Source organism: Balaenoptera physalus, assembly GCF_965194825.1.
Source record: "Balaenoptera physalus genome assembly, chromosome: 4".
In the NCBI taxonomy this organism is placed as follows: domain Eukaryota; kingdom Metazoa; phylum Chordata; class Mammalia; order Artiodactyla; family Balaenopteridae; genus Balaenoptera; species Balaenoptera physalus.
This window is the reverse complement of record NC_138891.1, coordinates 97995241-98015313: the sequence shown is the minus strand read 5'-3', so window position 1 is coordinate 98015313 and position 20073 is coordinate 97995241. Positions and strand designations below refer to the sequence as shown.

Here is a 20073-nt window from a genome sequence, read left to right as displayed (position 1 = left end):
GTGCAGAAACCTACAGTAGTCTATATTCTGCTCTAAGGAATAGATTTGTAAGCTTTTTGGTTTTGGTGAAACAACCTTTCTATTCACTTATTTCTCTCCACATACTGCTTTTCTTTATCAGTTTATTTCCAGGTGTTCATATGTTTTATTGTTAACATCGCACCTATGTTAATGGAAAAGATGTTAAAAATTGGTTTCTTCTCTGCATCTTGGAAATTATGTCATGTATTGTTTCTTTATGTGGCCATCCTTCTAGTCATTGTGTCCTATCCGAGTTACTTAATGAACTGAATAATACATTCTGTGCTTTTTTTCTTTAATTAAATTAATTAATTTTCATACAGCAGGTTCTTGCTAGTTATCTGTTTTATACATATTAGTGTATATATGTCAATCCCATTCTCCCGGTTCCTCCCACACCACCTCTTTCTCCCCGGTATACATACATTTGTTCTCTATGTCTGTGCTTCTATTTCTGCTTTGCAAATAAGATCATGTATACCATTTTTCTAGATTCCACATATATGCGTTAATATACGGTATTTGTTTTTCTCTTTCTGACTTACTTCACTCTGTATGACAGTCTCTAGGTCCATCCACGTCACTACAAATGACCCAATTTCATTCCTTTTTATGGCTGAGTAATATTCCATTGTGTATATGTACCACATCTTCTTTATCCATTCATCCGTCGATGGGCATTTAGGTTGCTTCCATGACCTGGCTATTATAAATAGTGCTGCAGTGAACATTGGGGTGCATGTGTCTTTTTGAATTATGGTTTTCTCTGGGTATATGCCCAGTAGTGGAATTGCTGGGTCATATGGTAATTCTATTTTTAGTTTTTTCAAGGAACCTCCATACTGTTCTCCATAGTAGCTGTATCAATTTACATTCCCACCAACACTGCAAGAGCGTTCCCTTTATTCCACACCCTCTCTAGCATTTGTTGTTTGTAGATTTTCTGATGATGGCCATTCTGACTGGTGTGAGGTGATACCTCATTGTAGTTTTTTTTTTTTTTTTAAATTTATTTATTTATTTTTGGCTGTGTTGGGTCTTCGTTTCTGTGCTAGGGCTTTCTCTAGTTGCGGCAAGCGGGGGCCACTCTTCATCGCGGTGTGTGGGCCTCTCACTGTCGCGGCCTCTCTTGTTGCGGAGCACAAGCTCCAGACGCGCAGGCTCAGTAGTTGTGGCTCACGGGCCTAGTTGCTCCGCGGCATGTGGGATCTTCCCAGACCAGGGCTCGAACCCATGTCCCCTGCATTGGCAGGCAGATTCTCAACAACTGTGCCACCAGGGAAGCCTCCTCATTGTAGTTTTGATTCGCAGTTCTGTAATAATTAGTGATGTTGAGCAGCCTTTCATGCACCTCTTGGCCATCTGTGTGTCTTCTTTGGAGAAATGTCTATTTAGGTCTTCTGCCCATTTTTGGATTGGGTTGTTTGTTTTTTTAATATTGAGCTGCATGAGCTGTTTATATATTTTGGAGATTAATCCTTTGTCCATTGATTCATGTGCAAATATTTTCTCCCATTCTGAGGGTTGTCTTTTTGCTTGTTTGTAGTTTCCTTTGCTGTGCAAAAGCTTTTAAGTCTCATTGGGTCCCATTTGTTTATTTTTGTTTTTATTTCCATTACTCTAGGAGGTGGGTCAAAAAACATCTTGCTGTGATTTATGTCAAAGAGTGTTCTTCCTATGTTTTCCTCTAAGAGTTTTATAGTGTCCGGTCTTACATTTAGGTCTTCAATCCGTTTTAAGTTTATTTTTGTATATGGTATTAAGGAATGTTCTAATTTCATTCTTTTACATGTAGCCATCCAGTTTTCCCAGCACCACTTTTTTTTTTTTTAACATCTTTATTGGAGTATAATTGCTTTACAATGGTGTGTTAATTTCTGCTTTATAAGAAAGTGAAAGTGAATCAGTTATACATATACATATGTTCCCATATCTCTTCCCTCTTGTGTCTCCCTCCCTCCCACCCTCCCTATCCCACCCCTCTAGGTGATCACAAAGCACCGAGCTGATCTCCCTGTGCTATGCGGCTGTTTCCCACTAGCTATCTATTTTACGTTTGGTAGTGTATATATGTCCATGCCACCCTCTCACTTTGTCACAGCTTACCCTTCCCCCTCCCCATATCCTCAAGTCCATTCTCTAGTAGGTCTGTCCCAGCACCACTTATTGAAGAGACTGTCTTTTCTCTGTTGTGTATCCTTGCCTCCTTTGTCATAGATAAGTTGACCATAGGTGTGTGGGTTTATCTTTGGGCTTTCTATCCTGTTCCATTGATCTATATTTCTGTTTTTGTGCCAGTACCATATTGTCTTGATTACTGTAGCTTTGTAATATAGTCTGAAGTTAGGGAGTCTGATTCCTCCGCCTCCATTTTTTTCCCTCAAGATTGCTCTGGCTGTTTTGAGTCTTTTGTGTCTCCATACAAATTGTGAAATTTTTTGTTCTAGTTCTGTAAAAAATGCCATTGGTAATTTGATAGAGATTGCATTGAAACTGTAGATTGCTTTGGGTAGTATAGTCATTTTCACAATATTGATTCTTCCAATCCAGGAACATGGTGTACCTCTCCATCTGTTTGTGTCCCCTTTGATTTCTTTCATCCATGTCTTACAGTTTTCTGAGGACAGGTCTTTTACCTCCTTACATAGGTTTATTCCTTGGTACTTTATTCTTTTTGTTGCAATGGTGAATGGGATTGTTTCCTTAATTTCTTTTTCTGACCTTTTGGTGTTAGTGTACAGGAATGCAAGAGATTTTTGTGCATTAATTTTGTATCCCGCAATTTTACCAAATTCATTGATTAGCTCTAGTAGTTTTCTGATGACATCTTTAGGATTATTTGTGTATAGTATCATGTCATCTGCAACAGTGACAGTTTTACTTCTTCTTTTCCAATTTGTATTTCTTTTATTTCTTTTTCTTCTCTGATTGCTGTGGCTAGGACTTCCAAAGCTATGTTGAATAATAGTGGCGAGAGTGGACATCCTTGTCTTGTTCCTGATCTTAGAGGGAAATGCTTTCAGTTTTCCACCATTGAGAATGATGTTGGCTGTGGGTTTGTCGTATATGGCCTTTATTATGTTGAGGTAGGTTCCCTCTGTGCCCACTCTCTGGAGAGTTTTTATCATAAATGGGTGTTGAATTTTGTCAAAAGCTTCTTCTGCATCTACTGAGATGATCATATGGTTTTTCTTCTTCAATTTGTTAATATGGTGTATCACATTGATTGATTTGTGTATATTGAAGAATCCTTGCATCCGTGGGATAAATCCCATTTCATCATGGTGTATGATCCTTTTAATGTGTTGGTTGGATTCTGTTTGCTAGTATTTTGTTGGGGATTTTTGCATCTATATTCATCAGTGATATTGGCCTGTAATTTTCTTTTTTTGTAGTATCTTTGTCTGGTTTTGGTAGCAGGGTGATGGTGGCTTTGTAGAATGAGTTTGGGAGTGTTCCTTCCTCTGCAATTTTTTGGAAGAGTTTGAGAAGGAAGGGTGTTAGCTCTTCTCTAAATGTGTGGTAGAATTCACCTGTGAAGCCATCTGATCCTGGACTTTTGATTTTTGGAAGATTTTAAATTACAGTTTCAATTTCATTTCTTGTGATTGGTCTGTTCATATTTTCTATTTCTTCCTGGTTTAGTCTTGGAAGGTTATAGCGTTCTAAGAATTTGTCCATTTCTTCCAGGTTGTCCATTTTATTGGCATAGAGTAGCTTGCAATAGTCTCTTATAATGCTTTGTATTTCTGCAGTGTCTGTTGTAACTTCTCCTTTTTCATTTCTAATTTTATTGATTTGAGTCCTCTCCCTCTGTTTCTTGATGAGTCTGTCTAAAGGTTTATCAATTTTGTTTATCTTCTCAAAGAACCAGCTTTTAGTTTTATTGTTCTTTGCTATTGTTTTCTGTTTCATTTATTTCTGCTCTGATCTTTATGTTTTCTTTCCTTCTACGAACTTTGGGTTTTGTTCTTCTTTCTCTAGTTCCTTTAGGTGTAAGGTTAGATTGTTTATTTGAGATTTTTCTTGTTTCTTGAGGTAGGATTGTATTCCTATAAACTTCCGTCTTAGAACTGCTTTTGCTGCTTCCCATAGGTTTTGGATTGTCGTGTTTTCGTTGTCATTTGTCTCTAGGTATTTTTTGATTTCCTCTTTGATTTCTTCAGTGATCTCTTGGTTATTTAGTAACGTATTGTTTAGCCTCCATGTGTTTGTGTTTTTTATGATTTTTTCCCTGTAATTTATTTCTAATCTCACAGCATTGTGGTCAGAGAAGATGCTTGGTATGATTTCAATTTTCTTAAATTTACCAAGGCTTCATTTGTGACCCAAGGTTTGATCTGTACTGGAGGATGTTCTGTGTGCACTTGCGACGAAAGTGTAATCTGCTGTTTTTGGATGGAATGTCCTATAAAATACATTCTATGCTTTATTTTTATAGATGGTTGTAACTTATTTTTTTTTCCTCTCCTGTACTTAGATTGCTTACCTATTTTATGAAATTTCCTAAGCTTCTAAGCTCTTAGAACATATTCTGATTTAATAATCTCAAGAAAAAAAAAAAAAACATGAAATAGGCCAAAAAGATACATCAGAAACTGAAAGTTTGGTTCACCAAACAAAACTACAACTCAGCTGTCAGTGCTCTTTAGAATGCTGTGCCTTGCCCTCACCCAGAAACATATAGCTGCCTATGTTTTTCAGCACTCTACCTCTGTAATGGACTCCTTGGACTCTTGCTTGGACATTTGGTTTCGTCTATGAGGCAGATGATGTGTAGGCCACCTTAAATACTGGATTGACCTGTAGCAGTAGCTCTGCAGTAGCTACTGGAGCAAGTAGTGGACTAGTGGACATATATTGTGTTTTCTGGTGAATGTAGTTTGCCCTAAGTGGAAGTATGCATAGGTAGTGGAAGGTAGCAGTGTGAGGGGAAATAATCATAAGATTGGTGTGATGTGCTCTTGGGATGTGGCCTTGGAATTAGAGGAGGGAAATTGGTGAGGAAGATGGATGACTGGCAGACTTATTTTAAAGGAGTAGTTACAGAAGCTTTCTTCCAGAAATTTAGGAAATATTAATGTAACTAGAGGGATGATAGGAATAAATGAGAGCTGTAAGCCCATGTGTGCTTATATTCCACTTAGTCTGTACATTTTTTCACAAGATAAATTTGGTCTTGACCACAGAGATGATCTAATAACTGATGTTCATTTACTTGGTTGGTAACAGAAAGGAATTGATAATTGTCTGTTATTTGAGTAAGTGGTTAGCAGTATTCTTTTAACTTGTTTGTTTCGTTTTCAGTTTTTTTTATATGTTCGCCTTAAGTTTCTATTTATAAAATGTAGGTTATTCTTGAACCCCTTTTCTTTCACAAGGTAGTGTAAATGCCTGTTTAGTACCTTAGTATCCTTAGAAGAAAAACATGGTTTAAAACTTTTCCTGCTCATAATGTTTAAAATTCTATTTTTCAAAATATTTTATTATGGAAAAATTGAAACATATACAAATGGAGGCATAATACTATAATGAATTTCATGAACCCACACAGCTTCAACAGTTGTCAATTCATAGTATCATGTCATCTATACTCGCACACATTTCTACCCCTCCCATGTTATTTTGAGCAAATCTCAGACACGTATCTTTTTATCTGTAATAAGTAATAAGTATTTTAAAGGAAGACATAGTAAATTAAAAGTATGTATTGGCTTGAGGTTTCCATGTACTTTAGTAATGAACCAGAAGACAAGTAAAAATAAAACATAAAAGTTGATATCATAACTTTAGTTAAGCTTTTTTATCCTTTTAGAAAATAAAGCATTAGTGCACAGTATAAGTCTGATACTAGGATATAGGTCATAGGTCTTCAAAAAGAAGGGTAGAAATGTTTCTGTCTGTAAAGGTGCTTGTATTTTTTTTTCTCATCTGATAATTCTTAGGGAAGGACATACATAATAGCTTTTTCAAAAAATTTTATCTATTTTGCATTTCTTTTTGACCTTTTTTCCTGATTTTACAAACAAAAATATAAACAAGTAAAAAGAAGAAAGTAAAATTATCTATAATCCTATTTTCAGAGTTACCCTCAACATTCCAGAGTATGTGCACTTATATATTTTGCTGTCATATATTTTTTAGGCCTTACTGAGTATAGATAAAAGAGAAACAAGTTTTTGCTTATTTCTTTTATAGATACTGTGGATAGTAGGGAAGAAAAGCCTGCTGCTTCTGATTCTTCTGGGAAACAGTCTACTCAGGTTATGGCAGCAAGTATGTCAGCTTTTGATCCTTTAAAAAACCAAGATGAAATCAATAAAAATGTCATGTCAGCATTTGGCTTAACAGATGATCAGGTTTCAGGTAAGTTAGTGCCTTCCTCCCATCCTTTATTCCCCCTCTCCTTCCTTCCCTTTCCTTCTTTCCTTCTTTAATGGAAGATAACTTGGATATGGTGAAGTGCTCAGATCTTAAGAGTTCAGTTCAATAAATGTTTACATATGTATATACCCTATGTAAAATACCAACAAGATCAAGATGTAGATGATTTCCAGCACCTTGGAAAGCTTTCTCATGCCCTCTCCCAGGCAATAGAACAGTCCTCTTTAAAGAATAACCTCTGTTGGTTCAGGTAAATTTTATCAGAAGTAGAATTCAGAAGGTTTATTTTTTTAAAAATCTGAATCATTTATAATCTTATTTTAGATGTGTTGCTGGATTTAAATTATATTTGATATCTTATTCTTTCTTTTGATCTTAAATTAAGGCAATTTAAATGAAGATTTCTGGTTTAATTTAGTGTAGAAACTGCATTTATTTGAATGTTTTTAACCTTAAAACAGCATCTATACTGTGCTTTCTTTTTATATTTTGGGCATCATTTCGTCAACATTTTTTCTGCTTTCTCTCTTTTGGGATTCCAGTTACACGTACACTGGAGAGCTTGATTGTCCCATGGCTGTCTGAGGTTCATTTTTCTTCACTCTTTTTTCTCTCTGTTCTTCGGATTGGATGATTCCTGTTGATCACTCTTCATGTTCACTGATTTTTTTCTACCATTTCCAATCTGCTGTTAAACCTTTCTAGTGAATTTTACCTCTCAGTTATTGTGCTTTCAGCTCTAGAATTTCCGTTTGGTTCTTTTTATAGTGTTAGTTTTTTCTGTTAAGATTCCTTACCTTTTCATTCATTAAGATTGTATTTCCCTTTAATTTATTGAAGGTATTTTTATTTAATTCTTTAAAATTATTTATAAAGCTGCTTTGAAATGTTCGCTACATCCAGCATCTGGGCCTGTTTGGAGTCAGTTTCTTCTGCTCTTTCCCTCAGGGGAAACTGAGTATGGGTCACATATTCCTGTTTTTTTGCACATCTGACAGTTTTTGATTGAAAACTGGACATTGTGGTTAATATGTTCTAATAACTTGGTATTCTTCAGTCTAATGCTCTCCCAGCTGAGCTATTTCAGCAAAGACTTGGGATTCTTTTAGGTTCTTGTGAGGATTTTTTGTTACTGCTGCTCTAGTATTTACTCAAATTACTCCTTCTTCTTCCTCCTGGATTATAGCAGCTGACAGCTCTGCTAAGTCCTTTCAGCTCTAGGTGTGCTGCTTTCTCTTCTGTGCCCTCTTGGTGTCACCCTCTCCCCTCCTACCCCCATGGTCAGCTGGGGGTTTGGGACTGAGCTTATACTCATATTTTAGGTCTCATTCCTTCAGTGACTCTCTTACTCAAGGGCTTTTCCCCTCAAATTTCTGGCTGCTTGACCAACCATGAAGTTAACACTGGTTTTCTGTGGTTGGAGCTGCAGAGGTTGGGGTTTGCAATTCTCACCTGTTTTAATTCCGTTGGGGGTAAACTCTTTCTTGGTGTCTGCTGACATTTGGCTGACCTCCAGTCATTTCAAATAGTTGTTTTCTTCTATTTTGTCCAGGTTTTTAAGTTATTTGTGGGAGGTTTTACCTGATCAGTTTACTTTGCCATTATCAGTAACTGGAAAGATAGAAAAAGAAAATTAGTACAAAAAATCCTTTGAGACTTTTATGGGATTATTTATTAAAGAGAATTGTGTGACATTCTGAAAAAGAGAGGCAAATACTTGTATATGATGTATGTTCTTGGCAAAGGAAGACATCACATAAGTGGTCCATCTGAAAAACACATTTTTAGAGCAACTGAAATATGAGTTAATATTACAGCTTCTTAATATTTAAGACTTCAAGATATGCCAGATAGAGGGAGTAAATAGTTATATATGAAGTCAGGCTTAAAATTTTTGATTAGAATATAGTATAGACCAGACTAATATGATTACTGTGATTCATATTATATTTGAAGACCATTTTTCTGGTAGCTTTGTATGTTGAATTGAAGTAGGAAAAACTGTACACATAGAAAATGCCAGGATACTTTGTAAAGTTACTCAGGTTATGATGTGAAAAACTTGGCTACAGCAGTGAATGTGTACATGGAGGGATGAACTATTATGTTAGGAAGAGCAACATTAACTAATAGCTTATGTACAAGGAAGAAAAGAGGAGTCGAAGTAATATTTTTTTAGGATAATAACATAGTGTCTTTGTGTTATGTGTGTTATGCTTCTTAGGAGGGACGTGTGTATGTATTTATTTGTCTACATGTTGATAAATATCAGTGAAATGGTGGTACGCAGGAGCGACTGTCTGTTTTACTCTGGCAGTCATCAGTTTCTCTTGCATTACCACTACCATTATCCTAGTTTAGGTTCTCATCAATATCTGGACTATCAGCTTCCAACTATGTGCCTCTAATACAGTGCTAAGTTCTGGGATATACCAGTGCAAAGGATAGAGGTTTGGCCCTCAGGGAAATTAGTCTGCTAGTAATAGCGAGTACTTATGGGGAGCTTTCTAAGTGGTATTCACTTTTGTAAGCTCTTGCTGTATAATCATTTTTTAATCTTCATTTTTAATATATTTTATATTAAATATATTAATATGTTTAAATAATGTTTTAATATATTTCTTTTTTTAATACTTTTTGTTGAGGTATAGTTGATGGTACAATATTACATAAAGTTTCAGGTGTACAACATAGTGATTCACAATTTTTAAAGGTTATACTCCATTTATAGTTATTATAAAATATTGGCTGTATTCTCTGTGTTGTATAATATATATCCTTGTAGTTTACTTATTTTATATATAGTATTGATAGTTTGTACCTCTTAATCCCCTACACTTCTTGTCCCTCCCCCATAACCACTTTTATAAGTATTTGCTGTAAGCTCTTATTAACTCAATCCTTACAGTAACCTTATGAAGTAGGAATTCGTATTTCTTTTGTACAGATGAGGAAACTGAGGCACAGAAAGAGATCAAGTAACATGCCCAAAGTTACACAGCTACTAAGTGGCAGCATTAGGATTTGAACCTAGGCAGTCTGGCTCCAGAAATTGTGCTTTTAACCATTCTTCTATATTGCCCAAACAACAAGAACTTAAAGAAGTAAACATATCTATAATCTACAGTTATCTTCAGAATGTCTTTTTTGCCTGTTACAGTATTGGAGCTGTAGCAAATTCTCTCCATTTACTCCTTTGTTCATTATTTTAGAAGAATTTTGAGTGGTTCCATGTGTAAGAGAGCTAGGCCTTGTGAGGCAGATGGAAGGAATCAGAAAGGGACCTGGCCAAAAGAGCTCCAAGTCTAAGAGGGAAGATGAGGCCTCTTCAGAAATACAAAGTAGAAGTTGGTAAGGGTCTTAATAAAAGTATACTCCATAGAAGTTCGCAAGTGGAGAAAAGTACTTATGGGTGAAGAAGCCTTACTAGAAGTGTGGAGTTATAACTGAGTTTTAAGGAATGTTTATTTAGATATGTAAAATTGGGACAGTGAAGGGAACAGTGATTAATGAAATGGAGGCAGAAAAAGTATTAGATCTATTGGGGGAATAGGGAATAGGTTAGTTTAACTGAAGGGGGCATGTGAGAAGAGGAATTGTGAGAAATGTTTGGACCCTTGAATACCAAGCTAGAGGCTTGAACTTGATTTATGGGCAGTGGAGGCCCATTGAAGAATGAAATGAGGGCTTCCCTGGTGGCACAGTGGTTAAGAATTCACCTGCCAATGCAGGGGACACGGGTTCGAGCCCTGGTCCAGGAAGATCCCACATGCCGCGGAGCAACTAACTCCGCGCACCACCACTACTGAGCCTGCACTCTAGAGCCTGTGAGCCACAACTACTGAAGCCCGCTCGCCACAGCTACTGAAGCCCACACACCTAGAGCCCATACTCTGCAACAAGAGAAGCCACCGCAATGAGAAGCCTGCGCACCGCAATGAAGAGTAGCCCCCTCTCGCCGCCACTAGAGAAAGCCGGCACGCAGCAACAAAGACCTGACCCAGCCAAAAATAAATAGATAAATAAATAAATAAATTTATTTTTAAAAAAAAAGAATGATACTTTTGGTTGATCCAAAAATAGATTACATAAAGTGGTGGATATTGGTATCGCAGAGGTGAGTTTTGGTTTTTGCAGGGGGAGTTTAGGACTCAGGAATGTAGCACTCCACACTTTATAGGGAAGGATTTCCAGTTGTAGCTTTGGATTCTTGAGAGCTTGGAGCAAAGGAAAAAAGTATATACATCAGTATATAAGGCTGCATTTGGGTTGTGCTTATTCTATAGTGCTTTTATTTTTAGTCTCTTAACCAAACTTATTATTGAGCTTGTTGGGGACAGGTGTTGTATTAGAAACTGAGCTGACTTTTCATGACCACCCAGGGCCACCCAGTGCTCCTGCCGAGGACCGTTCAGGAACTCCCGACAGCATTGCTTCCTCCTCCTCTGCAGCTCACCCGCCAGGAGTTCAGCCACAGCAGCCACCATATACAGGAGCTCAGACCCAAGCAGGTCAGAGTGAAGGTAAAATAGAGCTTAGAGCACACGTGCGGAAAGGTACATGTGCAGAAACGTTTATTACGGCATTGTTGGTAACGGTGAAAAGCTTACATGTGCATTCGCGCTATGAACACGGTTGTAAAAATTTTTGATGTACTGACATAGTATACTTTTGGGTTAAAAAAACCAAATAGAACGATGTCAGGTATGCTTCTGATTATTGAAAAGGAAAAAAACCTAAAAATGTTTAAAGCATAATATTTAGGTGCTATTTTATTCCCTTCTCCCTTCCCCTCTTGCAACTGTGTATTATTTTTGTAATTTAAAAAACAGAGGTAAAGCATAACATTAGTTAAGTAGTTTTTTTGAGAGATAAATAGCCGTTTATATTTTTGTGCAGTTAGCAATATGTTTTTCGTGGAAAAAGCAATGTATTTTAAATCAAACTTTTCTTCTCTAAATGATGTGTTCTCGGATGAGCAGTTTAATCTCTCTGGGTTTTTATATTCTCCCACCGTAAATTGTGAAAATTGGACTAAATCAGTGGTTTTAAAAGAGGGTCTTTAGTCCTGAATGAAATAGAACTTAAAAGCTCAGTATTTAAAACAAGTAAGGGATCACTGCCATTGTTGAAGGGGATTGAGGGGCCGCAAGCTCAGGACAGCAGACACTGAGGTGCCTCATTGAAACCCTTGGAGCACTGCAGAACGTGGCCTCGGGGTTACTCATCTAGGGTTCCTTCTAGATGTTAAAATGTTATTTCTTTGAATTGCCCATGCTTGTTAGGCCCTTTAAAGCCCTATGTTTTACTTTAAAACAATCACCAGGTGGTGCTCTATTTGCGTAAAGGGGCCAGGTGGTGTGACAGGATGTATTTTCAGCACGAGAAGCAAGTGACTGAGTTTATTAATCACATTAAAACAAACAAATAGACCCTCCAAAACAGTCTAAAATGAACCGAGCACTTTTGTAATGGATTTCTAATTATTCTGTGGTGGTACTTTTTAGGTTTGTCCCATTGGATGAATGATAGTGATAGAGAGTAGCAGGTGGCATTTTGCTGATAAATGAGTGGTTTGGGAGGAATTTCTTACTGCTAAAGCCTCTTCTCAACCAACTTTAGTCATAGTCTTTCCTTTGTACCAAGATGCAACTGCCAGAACTGGAATAAGCTAGAATTGAGGCAGATGTGTCTGAAACAGGGAGGAAGAAGCAGAGTTTGGCTATGATGGGAGTTTAATGGCTATATCAGATGAACTAACATCTCTTTAAAAAAAAAAAAAATCCCATTTTAAGCCGTGTATACTGTTGTTGGATGACAGTTGGAAGGGTAATTGTACCAAATAATGTTTGCTGTTCACTTATAAAGGAATGGGATTTAAGGCTCTGCTGACAATATCTCAAATTATTCTATCAGGGGTTTGTTTTAATGGAAAATTTATTTTCAAATAGGTAAAACTTTAATAATAAAAAAGGATATACAGTGGAAATTAGAAAATGCTGTTTCCCACTTCTGACTCCCAGCAACCAAGTTCCCTTTTCTAGAGGCATCAGGTTGACACCATTTGGTGTGAATTGAATTTCTTTAGGGTGGCATTAATTGTATTCCTTCCTAAAGCCGTTACTTTTTAGTGTACATTAAAACATTGTAATGTACATTGTAATGAAAAATGTGTACAGTTATTAATGTGACATCAGTCAATAGATTAGCATTGTGGAGGTGAATCTCTAGATCAGTGCTGTCTAAAAGAAATACCATGGAAGCTACATGTAATTTAAAATTTTCTATTAGCCACATTAAAGTTTTTTAATGGTAAAATTAATTTCCATTATACATTTAATTTAATCCAGTATATCCAGTGTATCAACATGTAATCATTATTAAAAAGTTATTAATGTTCTACATTCTGGTTTTCATACTATATATTGGAAATCTGGGGTGTGACATCCATTTGAAACACTTCAAAACACGTACAGCATATCACAGTTAAGACTGGCCACATTTCAGGTGTTTATTAGTGGTCATATGTGGCTAGTGCCTATTGTATTGGATAACACAGCTCTAGATTAATGTATCAGTCATTTACAGATTCCCAAGATGAATTACAGGCTACTTTAATGAATACTTTTTGACTTATGATATATAATGAGTCCCTGGTGTCACCAGTTAGTTAGATCAACTGCTGGTTATAATTTCAGCAGAATAATCAACATAAAAATCTACTACTAATAATTAATAATAGCAATTTCTTAGAATAGAATATGAAATAATCTAAAATAAATAATTCTGAGTTATTATTTAAATTCCATAAAAGGGACCTTGGATTTGTAAATTTTCTTCCCAAGGATTTTAGTCTTAATATGTTGTTCAGTTAAAAGGATCAACAAAATGTTAAGCTTCATGAAAAGAAACAGAATGGACAATATTATCCTTTTTCACCTAAGGCAGGTGCTGCCTCTGTTACTGGAAAGCTATGTGCACTAGAGTAGTTGCCAAAAACATAATAAAAAAGTGGCAAGGATACAGAAAAGAGCACTAAAAGTCATCAAAGGCTAGGAAGTATTGCTGTTTGACAAGCTAAAAAGGTGACAAGGATATAATTGAAACCTGTAAAATCATATGCCAATAAAATGGATAAGCTGAGTAGACTTTTAAAGTAGCTTTTATTATGTAAATTTTGAAACAGGCAAAAGTAGAGATAGAATAATCAATTCTTCATGTTCTGTCATGTGGCTACAACACTTACTAATATTTTAGCATTCTTTTTTCATCTGTCTTGCCCCTTCCACTCCCCTCTTTTCACTCATTTATTTTAGTATGCATGTCTAAATGATACTCTTTTCTTTTTAATGTAATCACCATATCATTATTATACATAATATTGTGATTCTTTTTTTTAAAACTTTACTGAATATGGTTGATTTACAATGTTGTGTTAATTTCTGCTGTACAGCAGAGTGACTCAGTTATGTGTATATATATTCTTTTTCATATTCTTTTCCATGTGGTTTAAGTGATTAAGTGATTCTTAAGGTCAACACAGTATATTTGAATTTCTGTAGTTGTCTCATAGTTACTTTATTACAGTTGGGGGCTTGTTCAAGTTAGGAGTCTAACAAGGTTCACATTTTCCATTTGATTGTGTGTCTTAAGTCTTTTTTTTTTTTAATAGCTGTCAACCCTACATGTTTCTAAAGTCAAAACTATGTATGTTAATTAACTATTGCTATGTTAACAATTTACGCCAAAACATAGATGCTTAAAACAACAAACAGTTATTATCTCACAGTTTCAGAATCGGGGATCTGGGAGACCCTTAGCTTGGTGGTTTTTGCTCAGGTCCCTCATGAGCTTACAGTCATCTGAAGCTTAACCTGCACTGAAGGATTCACTTGGAAGATGACTCCCTCACATGGTCGTTGGCAGGAGGCTTCATTTCCTCACCACATGGATCTCATAGGCTGCTTGGGTGACCTCATGACAGGCAGCTTCCACCAGGGTGAATGATCAAGACAGTAATAGGAGATGGCTGTCTTTCACGACGTGTCCTCAGAAATGTCATTGTCACTTCTGCAATATTCTAATGATATAGAGGTCAGCTCTATTCAGTGTGAGGGGACTACACAAGAGAGTGAATACTCACGTGTTTATTGCTTGGTCTCTGCTAATTTTTGTATTGTGGAGTTAATCTTTCTAATTTCTAAAAATATAAAGGATACCAACCCCTTATCATACGCTATACATGTGCAGGAGTCATTGAGGGTCATCATAGAGGCTGGCTGCCAATCTGTGTCACAAAGTGTAGGCCTAGAAGCCTCACCATTACTCTTTGCTTCATCCTATTCTCTTTCTCCCTAGGTAATATGTTTTATTGCTTTTACTTTTTTCTACTATTGATTCTTTCTGAAAATACAGTACACAAAACGTACCTTATATATTTTTTTCCCTCAGATCATAGCTTACTCTAAACTATGTTGGCACCTTGCCTTTTCGCTTAATATATCCTGTAGCTCTCTCCTTCTTCAAGTATGTCAAGTTGTTCTTCCTTGTTTACAACTGAACACAGACTTCTTAATTTTCAGAATACTGTGACAGAGAGTGAGTCCTGTTTTGGACTTGAATGAAGTTTATTTAAAATAAGTAAAAGAAATACATTGTAGAGGTAGTATTTAACCACAGGGTCGGCATTTTCACAATGAGTTTGAAGCAGATTAAGAAAAAAATAGAGCGTGCACTTGCTTTAAGAATTGTTGTACCCTGTCATTTTTTTATTGAGGAAAATGATTAGGCTTTTTTGAGTGGGAGTTCCTTAGGCTCACTGGCAGCAGTCTACTACATGGAGCTTTAATCTCAGACTTCTCGATGATACCTAAGTTAATGTTTATATTAAATGAGATAACATGTACAAAACTCCTTTTAAGCTAACGCTCTAGAGTTATGCCTGGGTTCTGGTGATGGTTCTTACTAGCTGTGATGTATTGACTCCACGTAAGTTGCTTAATCTTTCTGTACTGAAAAAAGGATTGCTAATGAGGTTGATTTTTTTTTCCCTATGTATTCATTGTGTGTTCTTTGCTCATTTTTGTACTATAGGGTTAATTCTTCTGATTTCTAGGAATTAGAACCCACTGTCAAATGCTCTGCATAGTCCTCCCCTTTGATTATATTTCTGTACCGGATTCTGGTCACTTCCGTTCTAAAATTTAGTTATGAAATACGATCTAGGATTAAGGCAGCATCTTCTAAAAGGTGGTTAACTTCTGTACTACCTTTTGTGCTATCGATAAATCTTGAACCATTAAGAAAGCATTTAAGAAACTTTTTGTCAGTTTTTGGTTGTATTTGTGAAGAGGATTAATAGCTTAAAAATAGTTAAGCAAATTTTATTTCTATCATAAAAAGCGTACCACTGCTTGCTAGGAAATAATCCGACTATCAATAAGGGCATAGCTCATTTAGTGCTGCAGTACGTAGGGCTGGGCACCCAGTCCAGTAGCGTGGGTTCTGTCCTGGGATCGCAGCCTGTGAGCACTAGCTGCCTCCTGCATCTCAGTTTGAATGGCACTAGATAATGCATTGACTTTTTTTTAGTCATTGTCTTTTTCCGCCAAAAGTATGCTATTTACCTATTGTCTTTTGATTAACAGCAGGTAGCTTGAGTATTTTTTAAAGATTCAGCAACATAAAGTTGTTTTAAAGATTTAAATACTAGCTAGATTTTTTAAAAATTTCAATTCTAGCTAGATATTACAGTGCAAGTTTTATTGCTCTCTAGGCATTAGATCTAGCTAAATCCACCATTAGAACAACTGTGAAGTAGCAGAGATGATAAAGACATGAACCAGTAAATTCTTATGTGTTTGGAAATCACAGGACCTGTTAATGGTATTTGCCCCTTTCCTCAAATTTTTATTTATTGATTTTTATGGAACATTAGTAGTACATATCTGTGGGCAGTTGGGTTTGGAAACATTAGTTTTTCTGGAATTTCTGAAGTAACCACTCGTGTTATTTGCTGCCGATAAGAGTTCTCTGCAGTTATTCCACAGCAGAGTGGCCACACTTGTTAAATTGTTCATTCTTCTCTCCTTCATAGACAGTTAAAGGGGAACAAACACATTCTTGTGTCTTGGTTCTCAGTGTGTTTATGTGTATGAATGGGGAGAGAATTCAATGTGCTTTGAAAGCGTTTCTCTTCTGCTGCGTTAAACCTGCCTCTTTGCCTCGTCCTGTCTCCTTTAGGTCAGATGTACCAGCAGTACCCGCAGCAGGCTGGCTATGGCACTCAGCCACAGGTGCCCCCCCAGCCGACGCAGCAGTACGGTATTCAGTATGCAGGTGAGCGGGTGTCCAGAGGGAGCTGTCTCTGTACTTGAGAAACTTTAATTCTTTCCTCCTAATTCCTTGATTTGTTACAGTAGGCATTAAGTATTTCTTTGGGGGGGAAAATAACACTTGTTTTATTTATTTTTAAATATTTTGCATAAAAATTTTTACTGTAAATCACCATTTCAGTTTTCCAGTGGGCAAGTAAAACTTACAATCATAGTAGATGATTCAGTAATAACCTGTAGTATAAAAAAGTTTTTAATACAAAGTTACCTCCTACTGATGCGACGACTTACCTGCTGGGTCATGTAGAGCTACAAAAATGCAACATTTTTTCCTCCATTATATGTAACACATTATACCAGTGTACTCTTAGTAACTAAAAGCATTAACAGTTCCCTCATGGAACTTTCCATGGAACATGGAAAGAGGTGGTCTTATTAAATGAGAACCAAATTAAGCTACATAGGTTTTTAAATCTCCCAAAAGTATGTAGGAATACCAAAAACAGGCCATAAAAGTAGAATTGTGTAAAACGTAATTCAGGCAACTAAGAACATAAAAATCTCTCAGTGTAGCTTTGAATACTGTGGTTATAATTCAGGTAATTTTTATGTTTGTTATATCTGAGAATTTTGTGTTCAACTCTTGTTTTACAGTCAAAGATTTAAGTATCAAAATTTCAACTGTAATTTTAGAAAAGTAGTAAGATGAACTCTACAAAAATGAGCAAAGAACATGCAATAAATACAGGGGGGAAAACAGTCAACCTCATTAGCAATCCCTTGTGTACACATTATCTCACTTAATATAAACATTAACTTAGGTATCATCGAAAAGTCTGAGATTAAAGCTCCATGTAGTAGACTGCTGCCAGTGAGCCTAAGGATCTCCCACTCAAAAAGGCCTAATCATTTTCCTCAATAAAGATGACAGGGTACAACTATTCTTAAAGCAAGTGTGTGCCCTTTTTTTTCCCTTAAATCTGCTTGGAACTTATGGTGAAAACGCCACCCCTGCCGTTAAAAGTTTCAGAAACCATGTTGCCCCCAAAGCCTAGAATATTTACTGTCTGGTCCTTTACAGAAAAACGTTTGCTGACCCCCTGAATTAGACCATAAAATTCTACCATTGGAGTTTGACATATTTTAACACAAAGAACAATTTTTATTTGGATTGGATTTGCTGTGGAGTGATTTAACCTGTGGCTGCTAGTTTTTAATTATATAAAATAGGTGGAATGAATTTGAACTTGGACTATAATACTGGGGGAAGGTTATTTTTAGGATGCAGTCCTTTAAGGAAAATCTGTGTTACAATTTATATAATTTGTAGAAATAATAGATATTAGAGTGGAAAAGACCTAGTTATCTAATCCAGGGGATTTCAGTCTTCACCATACTTCAGAATCACCTGGAGAGGTGTTTTTTGAAAGTTACAGGTGCTTGGGCTCTACTCACCGTGATCTTGTTTTATTTGGTCGAGGATGGGACTCAGGCTTTTTTGTTTTAAATGCTTTGCATGTCATTCTAAAGTGCAACCAGGGTTGGGGACCACTGATCTTGTCCCACCCACTCATTTTATAAATGAGACAACTAGGGTTCAGAGAGTTGTGATGCATCAGAGGACATGCAGCCATTTAGTGGGGGAACCAGACCAGAACCCAGGACCTTTGACTTTGTAGTTAATTACTTCCCTCTATCATTCTACATTCTCCAACCGTCACCAGGGGTTGGCAGACTTCTCTGCCATAAAAAGCTAGACAGTAAATATTTTAGGCTTTGTGGACCATATGACTCCTTGTTCTTTAAAATTCATTTATTCAGAGAACCACAGGATTTCCATTTCTTGCCATTTCTGGCGATTTGCACCAAAGTTACTCATTTATTTTGTTTTTCAAGGGAGGGGATGGTGGTGGGAGGAGGAGAGTATATACATATAGAGGTATTGCTATATTATGGTCAAAGACTAATAGGTTGCTAATGAAACAGCATCTTAGGCCCTTAGGGGTTATTCCCTCGCTTGAAAATTAGATATGATTGTCCCCAGATGCTGTTAAAAAGCCAGTTTAGATTTCACTTGCCAGGATGAGAAGACAGGTTTTTTTTTTTTTTGCTCACAATCTTAAGTCGAATAGATATTTTCAGTATAAAAGCTGAGTCCTTCTGTTTCTCCAGAAACTTACAGTAAAAAAATTTTATGTAGAGGATAGGAGAAATTGTATGACATCAAGGTTTCATCATGAATTGACTTTAGTTCAGTATTTAGGTACTGCCATGAGTAAAATGCATTAGATATTTGATTTACTTATTAAAAATTAAGCTTGCTCTTAATGATTTTAGTCAGGGTCTTCACTGAGTAAAGTTTAGTTCTTTTCGAATTATTATCTCTGTATTTCTGATCCTGCTAGTCCTAGTAACTTGAATCTGGGAGATATGGAAATAGTCAACTAAACACTCTGCTTGGAGACTCTTAAGTGGTGGTGCTAACATTGGACCATCTTTGACACTCTGCTGGTTTGGCAGTTTCCCTCTGTGACCTTTTCCAGTTTTATTCATGGACTATGTCAGAAAGGTTTCTTTCATGAGTAAATTTTGAACCCAGGTTCAAGGTGAGTTCAGAATATACTCAAATTCATTCAATCCTTTTTATTTTTTTAAATGCAGGGTTGTACATATTTTAATAATTTTCTTATGTATCTGGTATTTAATGCTGACAGGATTCCAGTCAATGGAGAGGTTTCATTGCAAGTAGCTGCAGGTGTGTTTCATGGTAGAGATAAAAGTTTTTAGTGAAGCAGACCTTTTATTTTAAAAGGCTTTACATCCTAGTAACTAATGAATATAGATGTTGATTTTTGTGGGGCAATATGATATGCTTTCTGTGTGTTACATTGTTACTGCTAAGCCAGAATTTTGAATTGTAAAGGCAAAAACATCAGATACCAAATCTAAAAGAAAGACTTTAAGGATTGTGAAAATTGGCACTTAATATTTATTCTTAAACGGCTTAGTTTTTATAGAGTGAATAAACCTTAAAGCATCTCATTAGCACAGTAAGATGTATCTGTAGCACCATTGTTTCATTTAAAAATATTCATTCTCTACAAATAAAGTGTGTTTTTATTTGGTACTGTTATTAAACAGGCCCCTCAGAACCAGGTTAATGACTAGCTTTTGCATTAATTCCTACATTTATCATTTGAACATCTACTCTATACTGGGAGTTATGCTAGAACAGGAATTTGCTCTCAGGGATTATACAGTGTAGGAGGAGTTGAAGTAGAAGAAGTGTATATAGTGGTTTTAATTTTAGAGGGTTTACAGAATTGTCTAGAAA

At 36.2% G+C, this 20073-nt stretch overlaps 2 protein-coding genes across 15 annotated transcripts in view; one reads left to right on the top strand and one right to left on the bottom strand.

Annotated features, from left to right (window-relative positions):
- TFG (trafficking from ER to golgi regulator) overlaps window positions 1–20073 on the top strand; it is a 36953-nt gene that overhangs the window by 15849 nt on the left and 1031 nt on the right. For 4 of the 11 annotated variants that reach the window (XM_082460510.1, XM_082460505.1, XM_082460508.1 and 1 more), the window contains exons 5-7: window positions 6220–6387; window positions 10788–10961; window positions 16648–16743. In XM_082460510.1, the coding sequence (XP_082316636.1) occupies window positions 6220–6387; window positions 10788–10961; window positions 16648–16743 (438 nt within the window). The remainder of the gene's footprint in view (window positions 1–6219; window positions 6388–10787; window positions 10962–16647; window positions 16744–20073) is intronic. The other 7 variants (XM_082460514.1, XM_082460513.1, XM_082460512.1 and 4 more) reach the window with 4 other exon arrangements.
- ABI3BP (ABI family member 3 binding protein) overlaps window positions 6395–20073 on the bottom strand; it is a 280524-nt gene continuing 266845 nt past the window's right edge. The window contains exons 69-70 of one of the 4 annotated variants that reach the window (XR_014263070.1): window positions 8123–10622; window positions 6395–8016 (exon numbers count right to left, since the gene is read on the bottom strand). The gene's annotated coding sequence lies outside the window, so the exon portion shown is untranslated. Of the gene's footprint in view, window positions 10623–20073 lie in introns of all 4 variants that reach the window. The other 3 variants (XR_014263072.1, XR_014263069.1, XR_014263071.1) reach the window with 3 other exon arrangements.